General features: G+C 44.9%; 1 protein-coding gene across 1 annotated transcript; it reads right to left on the reverse strand.

Moving 5' to 3' along the window:
• Positions 1 to 22,116: 22,116 nt before the first annotated feature.
• LOC120683373 (beta-glucosidase 12-like) lies at positions 22,117 to 26,206 on the reverse strand. Its single transcript, XM_039965451.1, has 12 exons — positions 25,931 to 26,206; positions 25,527 to 25,596; positions 25,336 to 25,394; positions 25,174 to 25,249; positions 24,724 to 24,801; positions 24,531 to 24,618; positions 23,783 to 24,038; positions 23,442 to 23,557; positions 23,130 to 23,347; positions 23,016 to 23,047; positions 22,816 to 22,918; positions 22,117 to 22,601 (listed from the first exon to the last, which is right to left on the reverse strand). Exons 1-12 carry the CDS (start codon positions 26,096 to 26,098, stop codon positions 22,324 to 22,326), a joined length of 1,542 nt encoding a protein of 513 aa, XP_039821385.1. The 5' UTR covers positions 26,099 to 26,206; the 3' UTR covers positions 22,117 to 22,323.
• Positions 26,207 to 26,485: the final 279 nt, after the last annotated feature.

Consider the following 26,485-nt stretch of genomic DNA (forward strand, 5'->3'; position numbering starts at 1 on the left):
AGCATCAGCTGGATGTCGGAGCTTTCCATCACCCTTCTTGCACTGATGTGAATTCCACCATCGCATCAGCTCGGCATCCTTTGGGTTCGAGCAGAAACGCCTAAGGTGATAGGAAACTGGGAGGCTCCACATAACCATGGCAGGAATTTTGCTCTACATCCCAGACATGCCTAAAGTAGTGTCGTCTGCCTCAACGGATGGAACTTGATTGTCGTCACCACTGTAACCCCCATTGGTTTTGTACCAACTTGCAGAACACACAGGGCATTTCTTCAGGTCTTTGAAAGTATCCCCACGATACAAAATACAATGATTTGGACATGCATGGATTCTTTCAACACCCATCGTGAATGGGCTAACAAGCTTCTTGGCTCGGTATATGTTGGAGGGCACTTTATTTGGCTTTGGAAGCAACCAAGCCAAGATACGCAGCAGATCGTTGAAACTACCATCTGACCAACTATGCTTAGCCTTCAGAGTCAACAGCTTTTAAAGTACCTGGAGTTTAATGAAGCTAAAGGAACCGAGGAGCTTTTCATCATCATTCATTTTTTTATTTCTTTTTGCTCCTCAAAACCATTGGCAACACAATGCACTTACTCCACCTCCCCCCATGCTTGAACATTTGCTTGTCCTCAAGCAATGAAGTGATGATAACCTGATGGAGTGAGTGCACAAAACTCGTATCAATTCTCTGGACTCAACTTTGGAATTCAAGGGGGCATCTCCTCGTAAAATATTGAAGCCAACAGAGGAGGAGAAGGGCCAGGCCGGCCGGCCTAGGGGTGTTGGGCCGGCTGGCCTACTGCCTGTAGGCCTCCACTTCTTCGGATTTTTCTGCTGCGAACTCTTTGATGTTTCCCAAGCTTATGTTTTACTGAAATTTGCTCTTGATTCCACTATTTTGCCGTCGAAATAATAATACATACTCAATATATAGGTTGTGGTCAAGGAGGTGTTTCACAAAAAGATGTTTTTGGTTAAGGGTGGATATCCAGCGAGGTTTGCGATGTTCCTGGTGTAGAAACTCACAATGCATGGATAGAATGGCTAGCAAAAGAGAGGTACACAAAAATACAGAATGGTCAGCTTCTTAGTCACATACCAAAGAAGATAAATCTTGAATTAATTCACCTGAAAATAAATCTTGCACTATGGTTTGTCATGATATATCATTTAGGCTTTTAGAAGGGTAGAGCAATTGCAAACGGTATTATTGACAAGGTTAGTTCAAAATTAAATCCAAATTAAATTTTCCTTGACAAGCTTAAGTAAGAGAGCAAGAATAAAAAGATATGGGTCTTAATTTATCATAACCTCCACAAAAGAATTAGCCAGCATTTAATTAATTTTTCAGATCATGTTAGAGAGAGCATTAGTTTAATCATGCATAAACCAAACACAAGAAAGTAGACAAGGCAGCAACGATCATCATATTTTAACATAGCACAAACTTTCTATCATCATTACAAACCATAACATTAAAGCGTGGGTGATGCATTTATTTATCATGGTGATGAAAGCAAATGAAAACAAATTGTACACATGCTGAAAAATAAAACAGAAAATTGCTACGCACACACAAGCTTGCACACATGCTGAAAATAAATGAAAAGAAATAGAAAAATCCAAACCACACGTGCGAGCATTTTAGTCATGGTCTTGTCGTCGACCACTCTCCTTGATTGCCTCTTGCGTTGTATCCTTGGTCATAATATTGTTGAAATGCTCCTCCATCAAATTGTTCCGGTGGCGCTAGGCCTAGTAGTCCCATTTGATATGCAATTTCCGCGGTTCCTTCTTCTAGTTGGCTTGTGTGCCTCTGGATGGCATCTATGTCTTCCATGTTTCTTCTTGCATAGGCACTCATGATTCTCATTCCTTGTTCCGGTTGAGGGAGGTCAAAAAATTGTGCTCCAAATGACGGGTTGGGCATCTCTCCTTGGTATGATGGGGGTGGGTAGCCATAGTTGCTAAATGGTGGGGGTGCCGCTGCACCATGCCCCCATGCTTGATCTTGGTTTCCTTCCCATTGACTCGTCCATTCTTGCGGGTGTCCTTGTCCACTTGATGCACCATGAAATTCATTTCTCCAATAAGCGGAACTTGGTGGTGGAAGCTTTACCTCCAAATCTTCTTGTCGTGCCGATGCCGATGTTCCTTCAATCAACTTCCCTCTTTTTGTTTTCTTCACCTTTGCTCCAATGTTTTCAACTCGCCAATCGGTCCTTCCTCTTGTGAATAATTTTAGCCTTTGATCGGGGAGGGAAATATCAGTCTCGGAAATAATGAATCCCTTCTTTTCACCCCCTCCGATATAATGGCCTTGCCTCAAATGTTCAATCCCTATATCCGTTCCCAGGACTTAATATTTTTGGATCACCCCTAACTCCGGATTCATGGCTCGGGCTATTAGTGTGAGATAACACCCCGAACCAACTTCTCCCGTGCCAAATGATGCTTCACAAACCCATCTATCAACCATGATGTAGGTGGGATCAATCTCTTGCTTTTTCACCAATGCTGCATAAATCCAATTTAATTCTTGGTCGGTGACCTTTGATTCCCTCAATCTCCCGAGGATTCTTTTGCTCACCCAAGAGTGGAATATTTGGAGGATCACATTACTTATGTTCTTCCTTTAGCAATTGACATTTTTTGCTATCTTCGTCCAAAACTCATCGAGCTCTCCATCTTCGACTTCCACCATTTCACTTGCTTTGCTTTTGAACCCGAGAAAACTCCCTATTGCTTCATAAGTGATGACTTTTTCTTCATTCTTGAGCCAAAATTTCAGAAATGGCACTTCTTCATCATCCACCACCTCTGTTATTTTTTTTAGTGTCATGAACATCTCCAAAGCCACTTCTTCTTGCATGTCTACCGTAACACCGTCGGAAAATAGTTTCCAACCGATGTTCTCCAAGAGCTTGTAGATGTCATGATGGAATCCCAACTTTTCCAATGCTTCATCACCGAAATCATAGTTTGCTCGCAGCCTTCCCTTCATGAACTTGAGCCTTCCTTCTTCTTCCTTTGACAAGATGGTAAACCTGTATTCGGATTTCTTGGGCTTGTATGGTGGTGGTGCGGATGACCTTGTCGAACGCCGTGGAGGAGGTGGCGCGCCTTCGGTGAATCTCATGGAGGAACTTCTTGGGTCTCTCGTCCCACCAAGGAGTAACATGTCGCTCCTCGGTGCGGGGTAGTCTACCTCTATGCCCGCGGAGACTCGACGACCGAGTGCCTCCACGAAGAACTTTCCGATGCGTCGGATGTTGATGAACGCGTCCTTCTCCTCCCGGTGACGAACTTCATGAAGCCACTCATGGTGACTCTTTGCTGTGAAACGGGAGCACTAGAGGGCATAAAAAGAGGCCAGGCCGGCCGGCCTAGGGTGTTCCTGGCCCTCCTCGACTTCATCTTTCTCTGGTGACTTCCTGGTGCGATTCCTTGCCTCTATCCAGTACATCTTTTATGCTTTGCACCGTCCAAAACCCGTGTACCACTCCTTCCTTGATCTTGTTGTCCACTTGCAATATTATTTCTTCACTTCGTGTCATTCACCTTGTCCTATACTTCATCATTCATCACATGGTGCCATCTTTATTGAAAATTTCATGTCCTTCCCATGCATGGCTGCTCCCTTCTTTGGATTATTTGCATGTGGTGTAGGTAGATAGCACAATCTCTTCCTGTGAACTCACTTTGATCAATAGATGTTAATCAAGCATATAAACCTTCTCCAAATCATTCTTAGATGTTGAATCTTCCTCTAACTTCGAAATTCCAGAATTAACTCGAAGCATGCAATGAGCTTAAATAAATAATCAGAGGGGAATCAAAACATCTTTACATTTGTGAGTCAAAAAAAATATTTTCCGACTACACTAATTTTGGTTGCACCGGAACCGTTCACTTTCATGAATTGATAGCGAACAATCTCGAATTCAACCATGGCTCTTGGGTTTAGGTTCTAATTTTGCCAAAATGAGTGATAAATTTTGAAAAAGGGAACAAATAAAGTTAAGAAAATTCTAGTCCTATGGTAATGAAACTGAAAATTCTCTCTATGTTTGCGCGAACTTACGCATCAAGAATTTAAATAATATACACAAAGCGCGGCTCTACTCATGTCTTTTTATCTCAATTTGGTCCGGCCATCATGGAGAGGACGGTCGCCAAAAATAGGTATGGAAATTTGGATGTGGCTTTCTCAAGAAGAGGCAAATAAATCATAGGATGGCTCATGTCATTGGTTTAAAATAAGAGACAAAATCGAAATGACCAAGCGAATAAAATCCAAATCAAATTGTTCGACCGAACGACCAATTGTTCAAAAGTTTATCATGTTCTTGCGTAGCAAAATTCATGACTCACTTACCCAAACCTCTCGCGGGTTGTCCTCCCGACAGCTTATTCTTGACTCGACGAACGGATTGAACTCCCGGCAGCTTTATTCTTGACTCGACGAACGGGTTGCCTCCCGCAAAGCGCTTCGTTTATAGTCTATAGCTAGACTTTCTTCTTCTTCACTTCGGACCAACGCTCGGTGATGGCACTGCAGTCTTGGGTACCCACTTTCGCACACCCCTTGGTGCGGGTTTGTCCTCCGGCTTAGTCGTATTTTTGGTCTTCACAGGCGGGCTTCTAGCTTTTATCTTGATGGATGCAGTGATCTTCGTCGCGATAGACACGATGACTTCTTTCTCCTTCTTCGCTTCCTTCTTGTTCGACTCCTCCTCTTTCTTTGGCTTCTCCTCTGTGACACGGCGGTGAGGGAGGCAGAACATATTTGACATTGACCATGTTGCATACCTCGAGGCGTGGACGAAACTTGAACTCGCTTGTGGTGCCATTGATGTCGAACTTGATCTCCCCCTTGCCAACGTCGATGTTCGCCCTTGCGGTCTTGAGGAAAGGCCTCCCAAGTATGAGAGGCGCCTTGCCCCCTTCTCCCATATCGAGAATCACAAAGTCAATGGGGACTAAGTGTTCTCCAATCTTCACGGGCACGTCTTCGGCGATTCCCAAAGGATAGCGAACGGAATTGTCCGTTAACTCTAGGCACATGGCGGTGGGCTCCGGCTCCGGTAAGCGTAGCTTCTCGAACACGTTCTTTGGCATGGCGCTCACACTTGCGCCGAGATCACAAAGTGCTCTTTCGAACATAAGAGATCCAATGGAACACGGGATGGTAGGACATCCGGGGTCCCTCTTCTTCTCAGGAGCTTCATTAACGATTGTCGTGCTACACTCCTCGGTTAGCTTGACGGTGCTTGGCGGTATCTCGCGCTTGTTTCCCATGATGTCTTTGAAGTAGCAAGAATATGTTGGAACTTGTAGAGCGTCCAAGAGCGGCATGTTGATGTTCAACCTGCGTACCACGTCAACAAATTTGTCGAAATGCTCATCTTCATGTTTACCTTTGCAGTATCGTGGCCTTGGCGGAAGAATCTTGGTATCTTTATCATGTAGCTCAAACTCCGGCTCTTCGGTGACTATCTCTGGCGTAGGAGTAGGTGCCTTCTCCTTGATGATGGTCTCCACTTCAACTCTTGGCTTAGGCTTCCTTGCTCCCGCCGCGTGTTTGGGTTCTTCGGTCTCTTTTCCCGAGCGAGTTTGAATTGCCTTTGCCGTCTCCGGACTTTGAGGTTGCCCGGGCAATTTCCCTTCGTTGCTAGATAAGCGTCCGGCGAGCTGGGCTACTTGCATCTCTAGCATCGTCATCATGTTGAGTACTTGAAGGTTAGAGCTCCCGACCTCCGTCACCTTGCCATCAATGTTCTCCAAGACCTTGTCCATAGCCTTGAACTTGGTGACGGTGTCCTTGTTGATCTTGCCTTGCTCCTCCATGAACTCCTTCAATTGTATACGAAGAGGCACCGAGTTTTGAATGGAAGAGCTTGCATTAAATTGAGGTCTACCTTGCCCGTAGTGGAAGTTGGATTGCGGGATCCATTCTCCCTTCTTCATGTAGTCGAGCATCTTGGCTTCCTCCGGACAATTCTTTTAGACATGGCCGTACTCTCCACATTCTTCACATGTAGACCTTGCTTCGGCCGCCTTCAAATTAATAGCTTGGGCTTCTCTCTTTTCCACCTCCATCTTCTCCAACCTCCTCATGAGCGAGTCGATCTTCCCTTCTAGCACTTCTTCACGTTCCACTTGCAATACACTCTTCACGGCGCCCACGGTTTGGAGTGGTTGTAGGCGCCCCAATGATGCCCATGTGTCATTGTCCGCCACCTTCTTGAATAGCTTGAAAACTTGAGTCGGCGTGAGCTCAATGATCGAACCTCCGGCCGATGCGTCAATGATCCCCATTGATGCAGTAGTGAGGCCTTGATAGAACTTCTAGACCACATCCTCCCTTGAGAACTTGTGATGAGGTACGGCGCGGATGTAGTCGTTGAAGCGCTCATAGGCTTCCGCAATAGTCTCCGTCGGGGCTTGCGCGAATGTAGCAATCTTGTTGCACAAAACTTGGGTCTTGCCCGGCGAGTAGAACTCCGTCATGAACTCCTTCATCAAGGACTCCTAATTTTGCACCGTGTGCGGCGGTAGAGAATGAAACCATTGCAACGCTCTCCCAAGTAGAGAGAACGGAAAGAGCCTCGCTCTTATTTGATCTTGAGTCATCCCTTGCATGTCGAAGGTGCGGCATAGTTGGAGGAACGCTTGAAGATGTAGGTTAGCATCTTCTTTTCCAGTGAAGGGCGAGCTTTGCACCATCCTTATGATTGAAGTCTTGATCTTGAATGGAACTCTGATGTTGTCGAGGTTTTGAATCGGCAAGTCCCGAACGTCCGGAGTGCATATCTCTCCGATCGTATGCTCCGGCTCCGGTAGCGCCATCCCTTGGTGAAGTGGCGCCTCCCTTGGACTTGTTGGTGGAGTCACTTGAGGTGAAGATGATGAACCGTCGGCTTCGTCTTTTGGATCTACTAGTTTCAACTTCCTTGATCGTGCTTCGCGTCTCCTTTGCCTGTAAAGTTTTTTTGGATCATCCACAAAATTTTTTGGTTTGTTCGAGAGGCTCCCGTCCATCTCCTGTTAGGGGTTAGTGAAAAATAAAATAAAAATATATACGAGATCATAAAAGAAAAATAAAGCAAACTCTAGATTAGATTGATTTTCGTGGAATAGATCCGTTTTTTTAGGTTGCACAAAAAAATAAGAGATCTACAAAAAGGTCAAAAAGAAAAATCAAGAAAAAGAAATATTTACGAATGCAAGTAAGATTGGATCTTAAATCGATGGTTCCCCGGCAACGGCGCCAGAAAAGCTTGTTGACGCTCCTTAGCGCCCCAATTTGTATACCGCAAGCGCACGGATCGTGTAGCTTTTCCCTTAGAGTATTCCCCCAAGGTTTATCAATCCACGGAACCAAAGATACAAGAAACAATCTACTAACATTGAGAATCCTTTGTGTTGAGATGGTGTAAAATGAATCTAATCTACTAAAATCGGCAAACACCGAAGGTAGCAAGAGAAAGTTAGAGATAACCAATCTAGATCACCTAGATCATGCATATGTTGTAGTTCAAAGCTAAATGTAGTGAAGCAAGATAGATGTGAATCTCAATGAAAAGCATCTTTAAACCAAAATCTCCAATCTAATCCTTTGATAACCCGTCTTACTGAAGCAATGCACTGTCACGACGCCCCCTTTTGGACTAAGCTACCCCGAAGCATGATAAACAAGTCGAACCCCTTTGGTAGTTCCGCCATGAACCTCTAGCCACCACGATACAAGATCATGCTAAGCGATCTATCTCGATAATAGATCTAGGATGAAGCAAACCCAAAGAAAAGAACGAAATCGAAAGAGAGAACATGGTCGCAAAAGATTCAGAATCACATGTAACTTCACCATGAATGATTGTACATCACAAGATCACAACCGGGGCCCTACCTTGATCTTGATGATCCTAGCTCCAGAACTCCGATGTGGTCTTCCTTGCAAGGTTCCCACATCGGCTAGGGAAGCCCCTAGACAACTAGCACGACCATCGGCTCTCCGAAAGGTGTTTCTCTATCTTCTCTGCTCCTTGGCGTCGTCTCCCGAATGACTTGATGCATGAGCCTCGGGGAGGGGGCTTTAAATAGCCCCAAGAAACCCTAGGTCGAAGGGGAGGCCGAGGCGCCCTAGAAAGGCCCTAGGCTGGCCAGCCTAATGGGCCCAGGCCGGCCGGCCTGGCCCATTCTTTTGCCGCCTCGCGTTCTCCTTTCTCCCCAAGTCTTCTGGAGTCTTCTGGAGTTTATCCCTTTCACGATTCCACCCCGTTGGACGTCGTTATCTTCGAGATATCTTCATGGGAAAGGATAGGACGGAGAATTCTTCCTTAAATCTCTATTTGCTTTGCTTAGCCCCGAAGTATCTTGATCTCATCTTGTGGGCTTTGTCCTTTGGGCTTCATTGGAGGGTGGATGTGCATGAACGGGCTTCTAGTCATCATGGCCTTTGGTCCTTTGTTTGGGCTTTGGCCTTCGTCTTTCTTCGTGTTACCGCGTGATCATGGGCCTCGTCATTTCATGCTCCAAAATTGGCCAAAAACCTGCAAAAAATGAAGTACCTCCAAAATATATGTGCAAATATGAAAACGACCAATAATTGGGCCGAGGTTAGGATGGTTAGTGATTTTGATATTAAATTCATGCCATTATCAAAGTTAAATAGGGGATAAAATGGATACTTATGGAGCGCCAACAGAGCTTCAAATTTCAATCTCCCTTGTTCGAAAGCCATCTGAATCTGCTGTCGGAAGACCTTGCACTCATTTGTATCATGCAATGTGGCGTTGTGCCACTTGCAATACTTTATATTCTTGAGCTCGTCCTCCGATGGAATCTTGTGATATGGCTTCAACTTAATCAAATCTTCCGACAATAATAAGTCAAAGATCTTGTCGACTTTGGTGATGTCGAATCCATACGACTCAGGCTCTTTCTTTCCAAACGGACACGTCACCGGCTTTTTACTGTTCTATATCCACTCAGCCGATGCGACCGTCTCTTGCTCCTCTTCAGACTCATCATTAGCAGAATATTCCATATAGTTGATCTTTTTCTGAAAAGGCTTCCTGGACTCGTAGGATCGAGTCTCTCTTGTCATCCGACTTGCGATCTGGCTAATACTTTCAAACTCCTGCGATGCATATTTATCTTTAATGTGTGGCAAGAGTCCATTAAATGCTGCATCGGCTAACTGCTGATCGGACAGAACCAAACTGTAACATCGGTTCTTGACATCTTTGAACCTCTGGATAAAAGCAGCAACCGATTAATCATTTCTTTGTCTCAAGCCGGTCAAATCGGTCAACTTTAATTCAGTAATCCCATAGAAGAAGAACTAATGAAATTGTCTTTCTAGATCGGCCCAATATAATATGGAGTTTGCTGGCAAAGTGGTGAACCAAGCAAAGGCCGATCTAGACAAAGACAAGGAGAACAAACGAACTCTGAGTGCATCCTGGTTGCCCGCTTCTCCCAACTGTAGAAGGAACCTATTAATATGTTCCATCGTAGAAACTTCTCCCTGCCCTGAGAACTTCGTGAAGTCAGGCATCTTGTACTTGTGTGGGAGAGGAATCTGATCATAAACCGAAGGATATGGAGTCTTGTACATAACAGATTGTTGTTTTGGCCTCAAACCAAACTACTCCCTCATCACTTCAGCTGTCTTTGTGCTCCAATCAACTTGTGGCTCAACTATTGGCATCTGCTAAGGAGAAACCATGTTCGCTGCATTGGTCATCATCGCAAGTTGCTGGGCTACATGGTTCATCGACTGTCTAGCCGATTGCATCTGTTGGGCTTGCTGAGCTATCCGATTGGGTGTTTGCTGAGTCATCATCGGCTATGTAGCTGATGGGTTAGCCGATTGTTGACCAGTAATATCCATGTACGGCACATTGACACACCGTATCTGTCCAGTCGCTTGATTGTGGAATACCTAGTCGATTCCCTTCTGATGTGAAGATTGCGACAATAACACTTCTGAAGGAGACTGGGGTTGGAGCAGGATAGCAAGACGCTGTTGTGGGGTCATCGGCGGTGGTGCCGATGCATTAGCTTGTGTTATCTGTTGTGGACTCCATGAGCCTTATGCATTCGGCTGTGTTGCCAATGCATTATGCTATGCACCCATCGGCTGAACAGCCGATGGATCAGGCCGAGAGGCTATCGGCTGACAAGCCGATGCATTAAACTGCATCTTAGGTGGCGTAGAAAAGAAATCCGGATGCATACCATACCCAGTAGCAGGATCCCATCTTTTAGGAAATACAGACGCAGATCCAATTTGCACAGTTGTAGCAATCGGCGGCGTGGTTGAGTAGATAGGATCTGCTGTACCCGCCGATGCTGCAGTAGTCATCTGAGGTGGATTTTGATTGTTGCTTGTTCCTGCCTGGCTATCTTGAGCTGACAGGGCTGCTGCCATAGACACCTCTAAGGGAGTATATTGCATCTGATCTGGTTGTATATAGCAAGGACCCATGCACCCTGGTAATGTGCCTTCAGCAAAAATCTTGACCACTGCATTGTGCACCGTGTTGCCCATGACTATTGCAATCTTGATGAAGGCTTGTGCCATAGCTTGGCCAACTGCGTCTATCATCTTGCTTTCATGTTGAGCCTCTGTCAATGGCTGGAAGGATGGAAGATTAAACTTCTTGATCACCTCACCAGATCTGTTGATGTTGTACGACTTGAGGCATTCACGCTTGAATTTCTCCACCAGATCTTCAAATTCCTTCTTTTGTTCTTCTTTGAGCTTGTCTTCAGGAATAGGAATCTGGTTTTCTTCGCTAACTGCAGATTTATCTGTGAGTTCCACCATGTTGAATCTTTCGTGTCCCACCGGGCGTGCCAAAAGATGTGTTGATGCAAAAATCAACACACTGGAATCCGAGGGCAAGTGTTCGCCGAGTCACGGAAAAGTCAACCAAGCGTGCCAGTCAATTTGACCTGTAATTGACAAGGGAGAAAACAAAATCAAATTCGAGAGCGTATCGGCTGGGATTCCGAATAACTCTCAGGTGGGTGCATCGGCAAGCTTTGCCGATACTATAGACGACAAAAAGATATTAAATGCGAGCACGTAGTGGACGAGCGTATCGGCAGGATCAGCCGATAAACTAGGCGACAAAACCGGCCTTTTGGGCAGCCGATCGCGTATATATGGCAAGATCTAAGCTACGAATGTGTAACTTAGATGATGCGAAGCTAAAAACGGATCTAAACCGGCTCTTGAGATAACAAAAGTGTCACTCCAAAACCTAAAGCCGATCTAGTATGTTTTTAGATGTGATAATGGCCAAAAAGCATAGAAAAACCTACAAATCTAGCCGATATCGATAATTGGTGAATAAATCTAGACGAGACGACAACGATGCGCCCGGAAGTCAAAGCCTAGATAAACTTGATAACTTTTGAATAGATTTGAACGAAGCCACAGCGATGCGCCCGGTAGCTAAAGCTCAAATATACTCGGTAAAACAAAAACTCACCAGCAAATCAAGTCGCTCGAATGTGAGGCATCCCTGATCAACTCGAAAAAAGAAGAGAAAAGGCGAAGTGGCCGAAAAAGTGCAAAGGAATTGTAAAGTTTGTTGTATTGGATGTGTGTCAAGTTTTTCCAGTCCCTTACAACTCATATTTATAGCCTAGCGCTATCAAGTCCTAGCCGATTACGGAAAACGTTACTTGACCCTAAAGAAAAGACTATCTAAAAGATAAACTACCTAAAATATTACAACCGAATCATCAAGATTTTCGTAGAGTCCGGATCCTCTTCTCCTTCCTTGACTTCATCGGCAACTCTCCATTGGCCGAGCACCAGAACGGACAAATCAGCATCTTCGCGGCATATTCTTCTGGTCCATCGGACGGACTCCCATCGGCCGATCCCAACTCTGTGCATCTTTTGGTTTCTTTTGAATCGGCCACCTTTCCTTCACCGAAATCACCTTCCTTGACATGTGTCAAAAATGGTGTCAATAAAGCCCATGTGTTTACACGTGCCTGCATATGATATTCACACGTCCATGGACATAGACACAATATTATTGAAAAATCAATTGAGTCCGTCCGACAACCAAGTTGTGCACGCCACTTGTTGCATAATTAATTATTGCATCTTTGCCATAGGATCAGAGCTGAGTTCATTATCTAAGGAAAAAGGGGACATTTTGTAGTTGGGGTAGCAAAAACGAGTCTGGAAAAGTAGCCCCTCGGGGCCACGACCGTTCCTCGGAACGATCGCGGCCTCGACTTTTTGCGCACGTAGCACTGCCCGAACCACCGCCGCTGGGACCGTCGCTCGTGACCGTCCGCATTTCCTACATGGGAACCCGCGCTTGAAGGGTATTGTTAATAAGGAGTGATATAAATAATCATAAATGCTATTTTATGAAGTGGAGGATTCACAGCGATTGTGGAGTAGCAAAGGAAAGGACGCCGATGCCCTTGCCGACTCCCGCTGAAAGCGAGGGCAAAAATGGCATTGTACTTTGCCGGGTGCGCGGTTCGGTGCGTGACCCTGGCTATATATAGGAGGAGGGGCCGGGGCGCTGTCGTCCTCTTGCCTCTGCGCCCTCGCCCCCACGCTGTGCTTCCTGCCTTCGCTCATTTCCTTCGCTCTTGTCCGATCTTCGCTGGCCTGCTACAACGGCTTTGACCGGCGAAATGGCGCCCCGAGTTCACGCGAAGAGCACTCTGAGCCGATCCTTGGGTCTGAGCAGCATGACCCCTGCCCTACTGGAAAACATGGCCTCGCGCGGCATCGTCTCTCGTGGTCTCACGCGGGCTCTGCCGACAGACCAAACCATGGCACACCCAGAAGTCGATGAAGTGGTGGTTTTCCGGGATTTCTTCAACGCGGGTCTTCATTTTCCCTTGGACCCCGTGGTGGTGGATATCTTTGGTCTGTTCAAGGTATACCTCCACAAATGACCCCTACTTCATTTGTTCGCTTAAACCTGTACATGTGGTTGGCGAAGACGGGCAAGGTCCCACCAAGCGCCAAAGGATTTGTGTGGGCCTTCAGCTGCCATTATCAGCCAAAGAGCATTATGGTACACTCGCGCGAAGGGGGGTGCGCTGAGGTCGAGCCCCAATATGGGTGCTATACCTTCGCCTTCAAGACGACGGTTCCCAGCCTCGTAGTGGCCTATTGGAACAAGTGGCTCAGGGATTGGGCAGTGCTGGTCTTCCCAAGATGGCATGGTAAGAAGATTCGAAGTCGGCTACTTTGAACTTGAGATACTCTGTCTGGAAGTTTTGCTCTATACCAAATGTGACTGGGAGGATAACCGAGCCAATTGGTGTAGAGGAGTTTCCTGGAACGATGTCGTAGAAGGGAGCTTTACTCGGCATGAGCAAGCTCATGTAATTGAGGCCCATCTTCATTAGAGTGCTTGCAAAGATCAGGTTGAGCCCACTTCCACCGTCGATGAGTACTCGAGTAAGCTTGGATCCTTGGGTGACTAGATCGAGTACTAGTGGAAACTTTCCTGGTTCAGAGAAGCTCGTCCATCGATCCTCCCTTGAGAATGTGATGGGGACCTCGCTGTATTTTAAGGGTCTCTGAATTGTAGGCTCGACTGAATGGATTTCCCGTAGTAGCAGCTTTTGGGCACATTTGGAGAAGCTTGGATCTCCTCCAAATATGACGTTGACCACATTTTCAGGTTTCTGGAACCCATCAGGTTCTTTCTTGTCATCATCTTCATCCTCCTTATTGGGCTTCTTCTTGGGTGCATCTGGCAGCGGGGACTGAAAGGACTTGCGAATAATTGTGCACTCGAACATCGAGTGATTACTCTTGGGGTGGATTGGGCACCTCTTGTTGTGTAGGATCTTATCAAACTGATCCTAAGGTTTTTTTGTTTTCTTACCACGCGGGGTGCGATCCATAGTGCCGACAATATCATCTGGCTTGCGCTTGTGCACAGGATCCCGCTGGTTGCTGGTGTCTCCATGATCATTATTGCGCTTCCCGTTGTTGTCTTGGTTGCGACGCGAGAAGCGGCTGCGTTCTTGTTCCTCTTTGTCTGCCCAATGTTGCATCATGTTGCGTAGTTCCACCACCATCTTGGCACGGTTATGCCCAAAGTCACAGCAAAGTGATTGGGTAGCGATGCCGCCGTGGAAGTAGTGATGACATCTTCGTCGGAGAAGGTAGCGATGGTCGCCCTTGTGTCGAAGAAGCGCTTGACGTAGGACCTGATGGCTTCGCCTGGCTCTTGCTTGCACATTGCAAGAGCATGTCGAGTAGCTACTCGGAGTAGAGATCCCTGGAAGTTATCGATGAAGGCCTTCTTGAGATCCTCCCACGAGTGTATGGACTCGTGCTTCAGGCTCTCCAGCAAGGTGAGAGGCGCGGTCTCCAGGGCCATCAGGAAGTAGAGGACCTTGGTATAGGTGTCTCCTCCTGCAACATTGATAGCGGTCAAGTATAAATGTAACCATTGAGCAGGGTCTTGCTTACCATCATACTTCTGGATGTTGGTGGGTTCGAAATACTTCGGGTACTCGACGTTGTCGAAGACGCTTCTAAGGGATGGAAACCGGTCGGAGTTGTCTACAAGATGCGCTTGGCATCTTGCATTGATGATCAGCCGTGCATCCATCTAGGACTCGGCTACTTCTTCATGGTTGTTGCCGCGGTTGTTTTTGTGGTTCTGTTGAAGCCTTGGAACTTGGTTTGCTACGGGTTGTCCACCCCTAGGACGTTGGCTGCTAGCGACTTCTTACTCCTCTTGGTTTCTTCGGTTTTGTTGTTGTTGTTGATGGTGATGACCTCCCGGCGTGCGGCTTGCTTGTGGTGCTACTGAAGCAGTAGCCCTGGACTGGGTGCCATGGAGTGAGGACAAAAGGATTTTGTCGCTCGAGTTGTTCGATAGCGTGGCGAGTGAGTTGTATTGTGCGATCTTTCTCTAGATTTTGAGGCAGCTGCATGAGGCGCATGGTTGCTTCTGCCACTACTACGATGGGGGTGTGATGAAGATTAGATCTGCTATGTTGTTGAATTCCCGGTTGAGATTACGTGGGTCAATGCGAGCGCGCTCTGTAGCTCGAGCCCTGTGCTCTTCCCTGTGTTGATTCCTTGCTCTGCGAGCTGTTCGAGTAGCTTCATCCTCATCTTGTGGGGCGTTTATAGTCAAATCATCCTCTGAAATCTGATCTGGGGTTTCATTAGGATCATGCTGACTGGGAGCGCCCGCATCTTGCCGATTGATGACGGACACCTGACACTCTAGGGTATAGCTCTCTTGGTCCGATCCATAATTGGCTAGTTCAGTTCCCTCTGATCCAGTTTCCCGTATGGGTGTAAGGGGAGTACCATGTCGAAACAGAAGATCGTCGATGCTGGAGACATCTCGAAGACTGTCGAGTAGTTCTGCAAATGAGTAATGATTGCAGGATTTAAGTTGGAATTTGCCAGTGCATCGATGATGGGATCCGGATTGTCATGGGATGACTCATTTGAGTCTGAATATACATCGAAAACGGATGCCTCCCGGCTAGCGGTGGCGGAAAAGTTCTCGGCGTATGTAGTTTGATCCAAGCTAGCTTCGTTCAAAGAGTAGATGGATTTGATCATCCGCTGGTAAGCAGATGATGCATTACTCAACCCAAAGATGGGTCGGGTGAGAAGAGTCTCAACCCGAGTAGGACTCGGGCTGAAATCAATCTGAGTCCGATTGGAACTCAATTTGTCGTCAAATTTTAGCTCGATCTTTTTGGTGAGATTGGGAATGGTGATGCAACTTTCCGACAAGATCGCCTCCGGCTCGATGGGATTGGCTAGGTGACTGTCAAAATCGCCCGAACCATTGGCAATGCAGACCCATGAGCCGAAAACAAAGGTGGCGCCTTGAGGAATTGCCAAGGTGACCGAAAGAGAAGGTGGCCATCGAATTGGCCAATGAACTCGCCGAATCCCCTACCTGGTGCGCCAGCTGCCGGTGTTTACCGCCAAGCCTGCTCAGGGATACCCTTAGCAGTAGGATTGTAGGTAGGGATCGACTAGCTCTGAAACTCGATGGTGCAAGGAACACAAGGATTTAGACAGGTTCGAGCCGCGAGGTGCATAATACACTACGTCCTGTGTGGTTGCTTGTTTTGCCTTAGGTGTTGATGTGTTTCGAGGTGGTCCCTGCCCGGCCTTATATATTCCGGGGGACAGAGTTACATGGAAAATCCTAGCCCAATATAGTTGGAGTCCTACTACAATATGGTCGGAAAGTTTTCTTGTACTGCAGCTAGTTCTACGCCTATTCGGGTAGTTGCAAAAGAGGTAAGGTACATCCATGCGCTATCCCTTACTCTAGAACATTCTATGCCTATGAGCAGTCCCGCTGCTCCGGGTCTGACAACGTCAGCACACACCACAAGTGTGCCCATCTGGGTTTGGTACTTCTGAACGAAGAAAATCTCTCGGGCCCTAGCGTACGTGGACTGGAGAGATCCCATCTACGGATTTTTGTGTCAACAATTACATATGGTGCTAGGGTTTAGGTAGAGAGTCGCCGAGATAAGGAACATGATGGTGCAAGCAACACAAAGGTTTAGACAGATTTGGGTAGCGAGATGTGTAATACCCTGCATCCTATTTGGTGGTTTGTATTGACTGAGGGTTGTATATGCTTTGGAGGTGTCCCTATTCGCTCTTATAACCGAGGGGATAAGGTTACATGAAATCCTAGAACGATACAAGCCTAGGAGTCTTTCTTGAGTGCTACTCGAGTAGTTTCCTTCTATACTGACTAGTTCTAGATCTATCAGAGGACATTACATAACCTATGGGTATAGGATATGCCTCATCCCATATCTCGTATAGATCCACGCCAAGCGAGGAATCGCATGGCCCCTGGTCATACAAGCCTCCGAGCTCTTCGTAGCAGTGTAGTTGCAGGTCTTGATGTACTTTTGAACTCATCTTCAAGTTCCCTGTACTTTGCCTCGAACTCACCTTCTGAGTACTTCCTGAACTGCACTTAGGCTGCGTGGTGCTCTTGCTCGAGGAATCTTGAAGCCCATTAGAAATAATCGTCAAATACATCATACATGGGGTGTGATGAACAATCGCACTCCATATGGAGTAGTCCCCGAGTCTTAGGTTGAACCGAAGAATTCAGGCTGAGGGTCCATCTCGAATCTTGAATTTAATCCTTCCTTTTCCAAATAAATTTGAAAAGCAAATCGCAGATGACACATACCCAGTAGCCCTCGAGTCTTGAGTCCAAACTTCCAGATTTGGGGGAAAAAAAGGATCCCAAACGTTGTGGCAAACTCAGAGCAATGTGAGTTTGTTTTTATGATGTGATTTGGCTAGAAATTCGAAAAGCCCCTTTTCTCGCAATAAATAAAATCCCCGACAAAAATGGCTAAATCACACAATCTTCCCAAAAATCTCCTCGCGCTCGACATGGGACTAAACAGATCAATGAAGATACATCTAGTTGTTTCCGGCGCCCAACCCCGAGAATGGAAACCAGACGAGCCACCGAAGTCGCGTCCATCCCACAAGCTTGGGAGCTAGATGAGGCACCAAAGACCTGCCGAGTGCTCTATTGCAACCAGCCCCGAGCCAGGGAGCTAGATGAGCCACCAAGGGCACGCGGAGTGGTTGGCGGTGCCAGCCCCCAAGCCTGGGAGCTAGCAAAGCCATCGTAGATGTACCGAGAGAACTGGAGCTCAATCTGAAAAAAGACAATGCATACATTATGTAGAATAATATGAAGATATCGAGTTTTACTCGTAATGAACAACTCTTGAAGTTTATGGTTGTCTGAAAGATGTGTGTGAATCCCCCTTTCGTCTAGCAAGACACCGAGTAGTATGCGCATGCAACCTTAGCCTTGTCTCGCTATGCACCTAATCTTTCTTACTACTGCTCACAGAGAGGACGGCTTACCATAGGCTACATTGCTCGGAAGGCTTACATGTACGCGGAGCGCAAGAGTTGAGGTTTCACGATTAGAGCTTGAGCCACACGGGTTAACTCAGGAATTACTAGAGAGACGTGGTGTCGGGCAAGGACTATGAAGTCAGAGTCGACACGACTCTTTCGGATATCTTTACACTGTGTCATGATGAAAAACAGATTGCGCGCGGAGCGCAGCTAGTAAATGGGGCAGCCCGACTGACAGACCAGCTAAGCAGTCGGGGGCATGCACGACATGAACGGCAGTAGCCGATGAAAGAACAAAGATAGTGAAATTTATTCAGCAATAGAAACGAAGATACCAAATTAAATTGGCGATACAAAGCTCTTGTTCTAAGCCATATAAACCCCCCGAGCCCACCCCTTACGTTTAGTGAACTGGTCCCGATGCAGATGCTCATGCATGCATGAGTCACTTAGGTCAAAACCGAGAACTCGAGGCTTTACGAATCAGGGCAGGAAATGTACCTGACCGAATTAGTGACCAAAAATAGATGAGACGATATGTAGAAAAAGATAGCCGTCATGCGACAAAAAGAAAGCACGGCGTGCAAAAATAATCGGCGAGGGTGCGGGTTATGCACAAAGTAATTGGTTTCGTGAAAAATAAGTTGAGAAAAGGTATAAGTCACTTAGCATGACTCGTGGACGATTTGTCCACGGAGTCATTCCGACTGGTTGACGATGATGTGAGACCTGTCCTCAACTAGTTTCTAGTTTAAACTAGCCGATATGAGTAGTTGAAGTACCACCGGCGTGTTGGTGTATCGGTGGTGCGAGCAGGAGCCGTGCTGAGTAGTCGAGTAGTCATCGACGGATCGTTGAGTGCCTCCGTGAAGTTAAAGTAGCTGTAGATTGATCCTTGCTGGTAGCTTCCTTGGTGTACCAGTAGTGATTTGCTTCCAAATATATGTTTTGCCGCAGCAAATCAGCAGGAAGGTTGACGCTGATTTTCCCTGTTCCCCACCTTGAAACTCTTGAAACTCGTGGAGCACGTGGAACCTCCATGTCAGAACTACACGTCGGAGTTGCCTGCCTCTCGTCTTACGGGCGCACGTGCCCCTTGCTCGCGACGGGCCGCAACGGCTCGCGTGAGCCTGGCACGGCCACGGGCAGTCTGGTGCAGCGCTCGCTGGAACCGAGGCTCTTGCTCCGCCATCCCTATGCGCTTGACGGTAGAAATCACGCTTGACGGTGGCTGCAAGTTGAAGCAAAAGGCGGCCCTCCACACAGATTAATTAATCAGGCGCGCAGATCTTTACCAATTAATATAATATGCCCATGTCGCCATCTGGTGGTAGCCGTGATTGTAGTGGATCGATCCGCTTCTACCCTCAAATTGGTCAGCACAGATCCAATATGATTATGCCGAATAATTAAATTTGATGATGATAAGCATCGAGTTCACCAGGGATCGTCGGTGAGCGCCCTACCTAACGCGCCAGCTGTTAGTATTTTATCAGTAAATCCCCTTAGGAATACCTAAGGTGATAGGGTTTAGGCAGGGATTCACCGAGATTAGGACATGATGGTGCAAGCAACACAAAGATTTTAACAATTTCGGATCGCGAGATGCGCAATACCCTGCATTCTATTTGCTAGTTTGTATTGCCTGATGATTGTATATGCTTTGTAAGGGTCCCTATCCATTTTTATATAGTCTAAGGGAACAGGGTTACATGAAACCTTAAATCGATACGAGCCTAAAGTCTTTCTCGAATACTACTTGAGTGGTTTTTTCTATACGAACTCGTTCTAGATCTATTCGAGTACATTAAATGACATATTGGTATGGGACATGCTTCATTTCATATCTCGTATAGATCCATACCACGTCAGGTATCCCGTGGCCCCAGTTGTGACAGCACCTTTTTGTTCTTGTTTTCTTTTTTTTCTTCTTGTCTAGTGTTTTACTTTCCAATTTCTATTTCTTTATGTTTCCTTTTTAATTCAATCATTTCACAATACATATCATAATTCGTTTTATTCATTTGATTTCTCTTCTTTTCTGGTTTAATTCATATTTTCTCTTTTGTATATATTAATTTCTTTTCCTTATTTTTTATTTTTACCAAAAAATTTCTTTCATTATTTTCCCTTCTCAATTTTAACATGTTTTTCTTCTATTTATTTTTTCCCTTTTATTATTTTCCTTCTTTGTATTTTACATGACTTTTTTATGACCTTTTCTATTTCTTTTCTTTGTAGGTTAGGTTACTTTGCATCCAAATTTGTTACGTGAGTTCATATGACTGATTTTAATTTTATAAACTCTTTTATTTTATACCACTTTATTGTGAATTATATATTTAATCACTACAAGATTTAGTATATTTCTTTTCATATGTAGATTCATTCATTCACGATCCAAAATATGATGAGGCACCAAGCCTAACCAAACCCTATGCTAACGACATGTTCTTCATATTGATTGAGTTGGAGGGAGTCAGAGACTACCACGGAATCCTTCCATAATATTTTTTACTTTTTTCTTTTTTCTCGTTTTCACTTCCTTTTTGTGATACTAAGTTTCAGTTTCTTTCCCTCCTTTTTTACTTTTTCTTTTATATTTTATTAACAAACTTGTTAATCATGTATAGAATTTATGTAAGTTGTGTACGTGTCATGTAGAGTTATTTAATAATTTATTCTTTCTATATAAAATTATTTATTTACGTGTAACTAATTTGTTCACAACACCAAATTATTTGTTCGCTTTGTAGCTTAAATTGTTCTGTGATGATGACCCATTTGTTCGTGATATTTGTTTTTCATTATATATTTATTCTACACGATCAAATATTCACGATGTGTAATATTTATTTGTTGTATAGTATTATTTATTTGTTATGTTTAACTTTTTATTCTTAGAAAATATTCATTTATTCGTGTTGCTAAAATATTTATTCCCAGTAGCTAAAATTAATTATTAAGTATTAAACAAAATATTTTAAAAAAAATCATGCAAATATAGACAAGTATGGTCTTGTTTTGAAGATGTTATTATAAAAAAGATAATGGTGCAATGCAAATTTAATTTGGATACACGATTGAATATTTATATTTTTATGTTCTAAACTTTCTTGCTTGTGGGATGATATCACTAGTTTTTTTTTTTGCATGCATGCACTGCTGTTCTCTATCTCGGATCAGTGCACCAGACTAAGCGTACAATAGATGAATTAAATAAATTGTGCATTCAGAATATTGAGTTGGCAGCCCATTAACCACACGCGGTAAATATTTCTTCATGTAATGGTTGGTGGAACATCAGGTGAAGTGATGCATAACCGCTCACGACGTCGAGGACTGCCTGCACAAAAAGGGGTGAACCAAGCAAGGCAGCAGCGCACCCCCCCCCCCCCCCCCTCCCCTCTACGGCCTGAAATCGTTGGTGCGGCCGTGCGGGCAAAATCAGGAAGGTTGGTGGAACTAGCGGTGCGAGGTGCCCCCCTCTGCGTCTCTCGCGTCCCTTCTTAGGTTTATGTTGCGGATGCTGTTGTTAGCCGTCCGCGCCGAGCAGGTGCTCAACCAGGTTGCGCCGGGCGCCGGCGCTCTCCCGCCCCCGCGTGCTGCAGCTGCCCCCTCCCTTGGCTCTGTTGGTGCTATGCCAGGGAATAGTAACACTTTGACCATTAATTATGGTGATAAACAAATCCAATTTATAAAATCAACTCCAGAACCCCTGCGCTAAGAATTCTGAAGAATCTAATGAGACCTTTGACGCGTGATTTGAGAATGGTACTGTAGCATCACTGTAGCCAATCATCGATTAATTACCGTCATTAGATTTATCGCAAAAAGTGGCACCCATCCCTAAAGAGGTTTTGCAAATAGACTTTATTTAGTAGCCCATGCATAGAAGATTTTCTTTTCTAGCAGAGAATAGCATAGAAGGAACCAAACAGAGCCAAGAGAGGGAGATCTGAACGTGACTTTGGGGATAAGAAAGTATGGAGCATTTGGATAGGGTTAAGGGTACCACTGTCTTTTCCCATTGCTATGAGTTTTGTTCCATTTTATTTTTATTGTTTTAGTGGGCATCCAACTAACAGTGTTAAAAGTAGAGGTAAACAAAGCTTTTCATTTAAAAAAAACGGAGTAAAATCCTATAAAAAAAATAAGAGTAAAATCACCATTTAAGATCAAGCAGAGACAAGATCGCCAAATTCCCAATTTATTTCAGCCGAAAGTTGTACGTTTTCTCTGAAAGAAAGCATATGAGCGCTCATCTCCATCTACACTCATCAATACACATACAATTGCAACAAAATGTGGACCCTTTTATTGCAGCACACTCTCTCAGGGTAAACATAAATCAACCGCACGGTCCATTTATTTGTCCCAGCGCATCTCGCTCATGCTCATTTCTCGAGGAACTTCTTGAACCAGTAGGCAGATTTCTTGGGGTACCGCTTGTACCCGTCGTTATAGTCGACGAAGTAGATCCCGAACCGGACAGTGTAGCCGTTCGCCCACTCGAAGTTGTCCAGCAGCGACCACGCGAAGTACCCTTTCACGTTTGCCCCCTCCTTTATAGCACTTAGCATGGAGAGGAGGTGCGTGCGATAGTAATATATCCTAGTGTCATCCTTGAGAGCCTCCTTCAGTGGCAGGCTCTTGTTGTTTTTTTCATCAACGCCTAGAGTGCAGAAAATGGAAACGTACGTATATGTTCAGGTAGTTTCAGTCCTGTTCTTTGGGTTAATATATAGGAGTAGATCGAGTGTTACTTTTCTCAAGTAGACATGGGAGAAAAACTTATTCAAAGTTTTACTGTAATTCTGACTTGGTTGCAAGATCTTTAAACCGTATTAGCAAGGAATATATAGGATCGATGGTGTCGAGATCTGTACCATTTTCAGTGATGTAGATGGGCGGATTGCCGTAGTACTTTTTTATATACAGCAGCAGATCACGGAACCCTTGAGGGTAGATGTAGAGCCAAGATGAACCGCCCTGCATGTTATATATTCACGGAAATGAATCGTTGCGCATAAAGTGGTGAGGCGAATAAAATTACCACTAGTATTTTCTCAGAATAATCTTGAGTTACCTGTGGGCCTATAGGAACGCCGTTCCGTACACCTATTTATAATTAATTAGAGGGTGTTAACATGGTAAGTGAAGAATAGGAGATTGAACATAGTAGCTAGAGACCCGGACTCACCGGTAAGGTTCGCTTGAGAATCAGTGCTGTAGGTCTTGTTAAGACCATTTGATGGAGGGAGCGGGGAAGCATAGTTTGTAGTGTAGTAGTTGAGTCCAATGAAATCGAACGAACCCTTGATCAACTTGGATTGCTCTTCGGTAATCTTCGGCAGGCGATTTCCGACCAATCCTCTCATGCTTGCTGGGTAGTTACCTTTGATAAGAGGGTCCATAAACCTGGATGAACATTAGTAAGATTATTGACACTAGCTAGGTATATATATCTTCCGAACTTTGACTATGAGATTGCATGAGCCACAGACGAACCTACCATCCAAACATGAATTCTATGGCGCGTCTCGCTGCAGCATCATTCGTTATGGAGCGGTTGTAGGGAAGAAACCAGTGCGAGATTAGAGTTATGCCAATCGTTCCCCCTTGCACGCGCTGCATGAATTCGAGAAGCATTTCTAATTAAGGTTATGCTGTCCGGCCATTTAGGGCTAAATGACTAACTCTAGGATTTATTAGTTCATCAGTTGATCAAAATTTTCACTTTATTTGTAAAGTGCATCATCACCTGGGGCTCCCAAGCGCCAAGAAGTGACAAATATGGGGCTCCCAACCCAAATTTTCTGCGTAAATAGAACGTGATGGGTGCATGATCATCACCTGGTATTTCTCTCTGTACAACCGAACTGTTTCTGCATGTGCAAGAAGCTGGTGATGGGCCACGATGTAAGGCTCCCTTCCTGAATCCCCAGCACTGCATCTGCCAAAGTCCCATGGCGAGCACCGACCTGGGGCTGCAAAGCCGACTGCGTAGCCCGATGAGCTGAAGGTCCAGGGCTCGTTGAAGGTGATCCAGCGCTTCACTCGATCACCAAACTCCTTGAAGCAGACTTCAGCATAGTCCTTGTAGTCGATTCTGAGACATTCATTTACAGTCATTTTTAACGTACAGGTACTCAGTAATTTTCAGTATGCATCGTGATATTCGTAAGCGAAACAATAACAAATTGCAGTGGTGACACTACTGAACCTAGAGGAAATTAATTTTTTTTCTTATGCTGATGTTCTAGTTTTGTTGCTTTCAAATGCAATTCATGATAGAGAGGAAGGCGTTGACTTTGTTAGGACACACCATATTTGTTAGTAGTTTTTAATTGCTGTCGTACCATGCGAAGATGTTAACATCACCTTTTTTTGTGGTTAATGGTACGGATTTTGGTACAATTATATCTATATAATAATTTTGAAAGCGGCAGTTTTTTTTTAAAATTCCAATGATCTGATTTCGAGAATCAACTAACTAACAAATCCGGTTAAAATAAACAGAGTGCAGTTAGCAGCCTTCTAACATATTTATTACTGTACGGCAATCTTGTTGCTTTCAAGGTTAACTTAAGCTTTCACTTACGTAATATTGGGGCTAAGAAATCCTTCGTATTTATCTTCTAATGCCTGAGGTGTGTCCCAGTGGAAAAGGGTCCCATAGGGTTGCATTCCTGCATATGCACAAGGATTATATCCCAAATAATTATAAGGTGAAATAAAGAATGGAGTTGATCAGACTGCCATCTGCAGATTATTGTAGAAATTGACACGCATACCTTTGGAGAGGAGCTCATTAATGAGATTATTGTAGTAATTGACACCTTCTCTGTTAATTCCACCGCTCAGACTGCCATCTGTTATATATGCCATAGGACATGCATGTTCATAATGAATTAATGATAGAGATTGAAATCACGCAAATGAGCAATGTATTCAACTGCGCATATATAGTCCCGGGATCAAAGAAAGCTAGGCGAAAGCCTTGGCGTGCACGGCTAAACAGTGTGCTAACACATAATAAGAACATGCTATCAACTTGGAACTTCTAGTTTATGAAAACATTAAACTCCCTCTATTTTTAAATATATATACAATGTTTGAATAAATGAATTAATTAGCTCAGTGTAAAAAAACTTTATATATATATATATATATATATATATATATATGTAAAAACTGAGGAAGTACGTCATTAGGGGAAATTAAAAGAAAAAAAAGTTAGGTACTTGGAAGAATTCTGCTCCATGATATGGAGAACCTGTACGCATCCATCCCGAGGTCCTTCATGAGGCGCACATCTTCCTGAACATTTGCACATGTTTAATTTAATTTGGTACTGTAAAATATGCATGCTCAATTGCTCATGCTCATGAGGATGAGGCAGGCACCTTGTAGAGATGGTAGGAGTCAACTGCTACATCCCCGTTGCTTCCATCAGCGATTTTTTCTGTAAACAACCGAAATACCGTGTGAGGAAACTAATAAATTGTTCATTGCTTATTAAGCCCGGCTTAGTACTGTCAGGAAACTAAGCTTCTCATATAGAGAAACAGATCGATAGGCAGCAAAGCACGCGTGCCTTTGTGCTGGTGGGTGAAGGTGTCCCAGATGCTTGGTCCTCTGCCCCCCTCGTTAAAACCACCTTCATACTGCATAGGAATGAGAATTCAGTCTAGTAATAAACTCAGGTGATCAGGACAAAACAAATAAAAGCGAAGTGGGTCATGAACTCCATTCATGACCCAATAATTCGGCCTCTTTCTGTTCTTTGACACAATAATTGAGGCGTGGGTCATGAACTCCATCCATCAGTTCAATTCATTATGCTGTTGGGCCAGCTCTTTCGATCTGAAGCTTTCTCTCTTGTACTTGTCGGGGTTTTTGTGGCATGCATGCTCTCCTACGTACTGGGCAAGAAAGGGAAAGCCGGCCAGAAAGCTCTCACACGCGCGCGAAAATAGGAGTGAAATTCAATTCTTCTACCTGATAGGCCGACGAGGCCGTCCCGAAGACGAAGCCCTCAGGGAAGCTTTTCCGGCTGATCGGCGGCGTGCTGGCTGCATCGTTGGCGGCACCGGAAGCAGCAGCTACAAGGAGAAACGGGAGCAGGAGGAGGCCGGGCATGGCGGCGGCGGCGGCTCTCGCAGCCATTTGGAATATGGCATCCACCAGAGTCTCGCTGAGAGAGCCGCCTTAGGGCATAGTATGCATGCGATTGGTTTGCTCTATCGCGCCGGCACCTCCATTACTACATATATAGGAAAAGTGCCGGCCATCTATCATCATGAACCGCATGTGTATTATATATTATGTGTTAGGTTATTGACTTACTGTTATTGCATCTCTAGCGTATCATATAAGCTCGATCATCAGATCTGGGATACAGTATTTTGTAATGAATATAATAACGTATAGTTCTCTAGCTTGTCTGTGAGATCTAGTAGTCTGTCAATCTTATATGGTGTGTGCGCGCAGCTAGGCCTGGGAACGGATCGTGTGAATCCAAGGGCCGGAAGGGCCTCCAAAATCATGGGCCTG

Source organism: Panicum virgatum, chromosome 7N (assembly GCF_016808335.1).
Source record: "Panicum virgatum strain AP13 chromosome 7N, P.virgatum_v5, whole genome shotgun sequence".
In the NCBI taxonomy this organism is placed as follows: domain Eukaryota; kingdom Viridiplantae; phylum Streptophyta; class Magnoliopsida; order Poales; family Poaceae; genus Panicum; species Panicum virgatum.

Coding starts and splice junctions, on each gene's coding strand:
- LOC120683373 (XM_039965451.1), bottom strand. CDS start 26,098: ATGGCTGCGAGAGCCGCCGCCGCCGCCATGCCCGGCCTCCTCCTGCTC. Junction 24,802..25,173: donor ATGGAGCAGAATTCTTCCAA/GTACCTAACTTT, acceptor CATATATAACAG/ATGGCAGTCTGAGCGGTGGA. Junction 23,048..23,129: donor TTCTCAAGCGAACCTTACCG/GTGAGTCCGGGT, acceptor AATTATAAATAG/GTGTACGGAACGGCGTTCCT.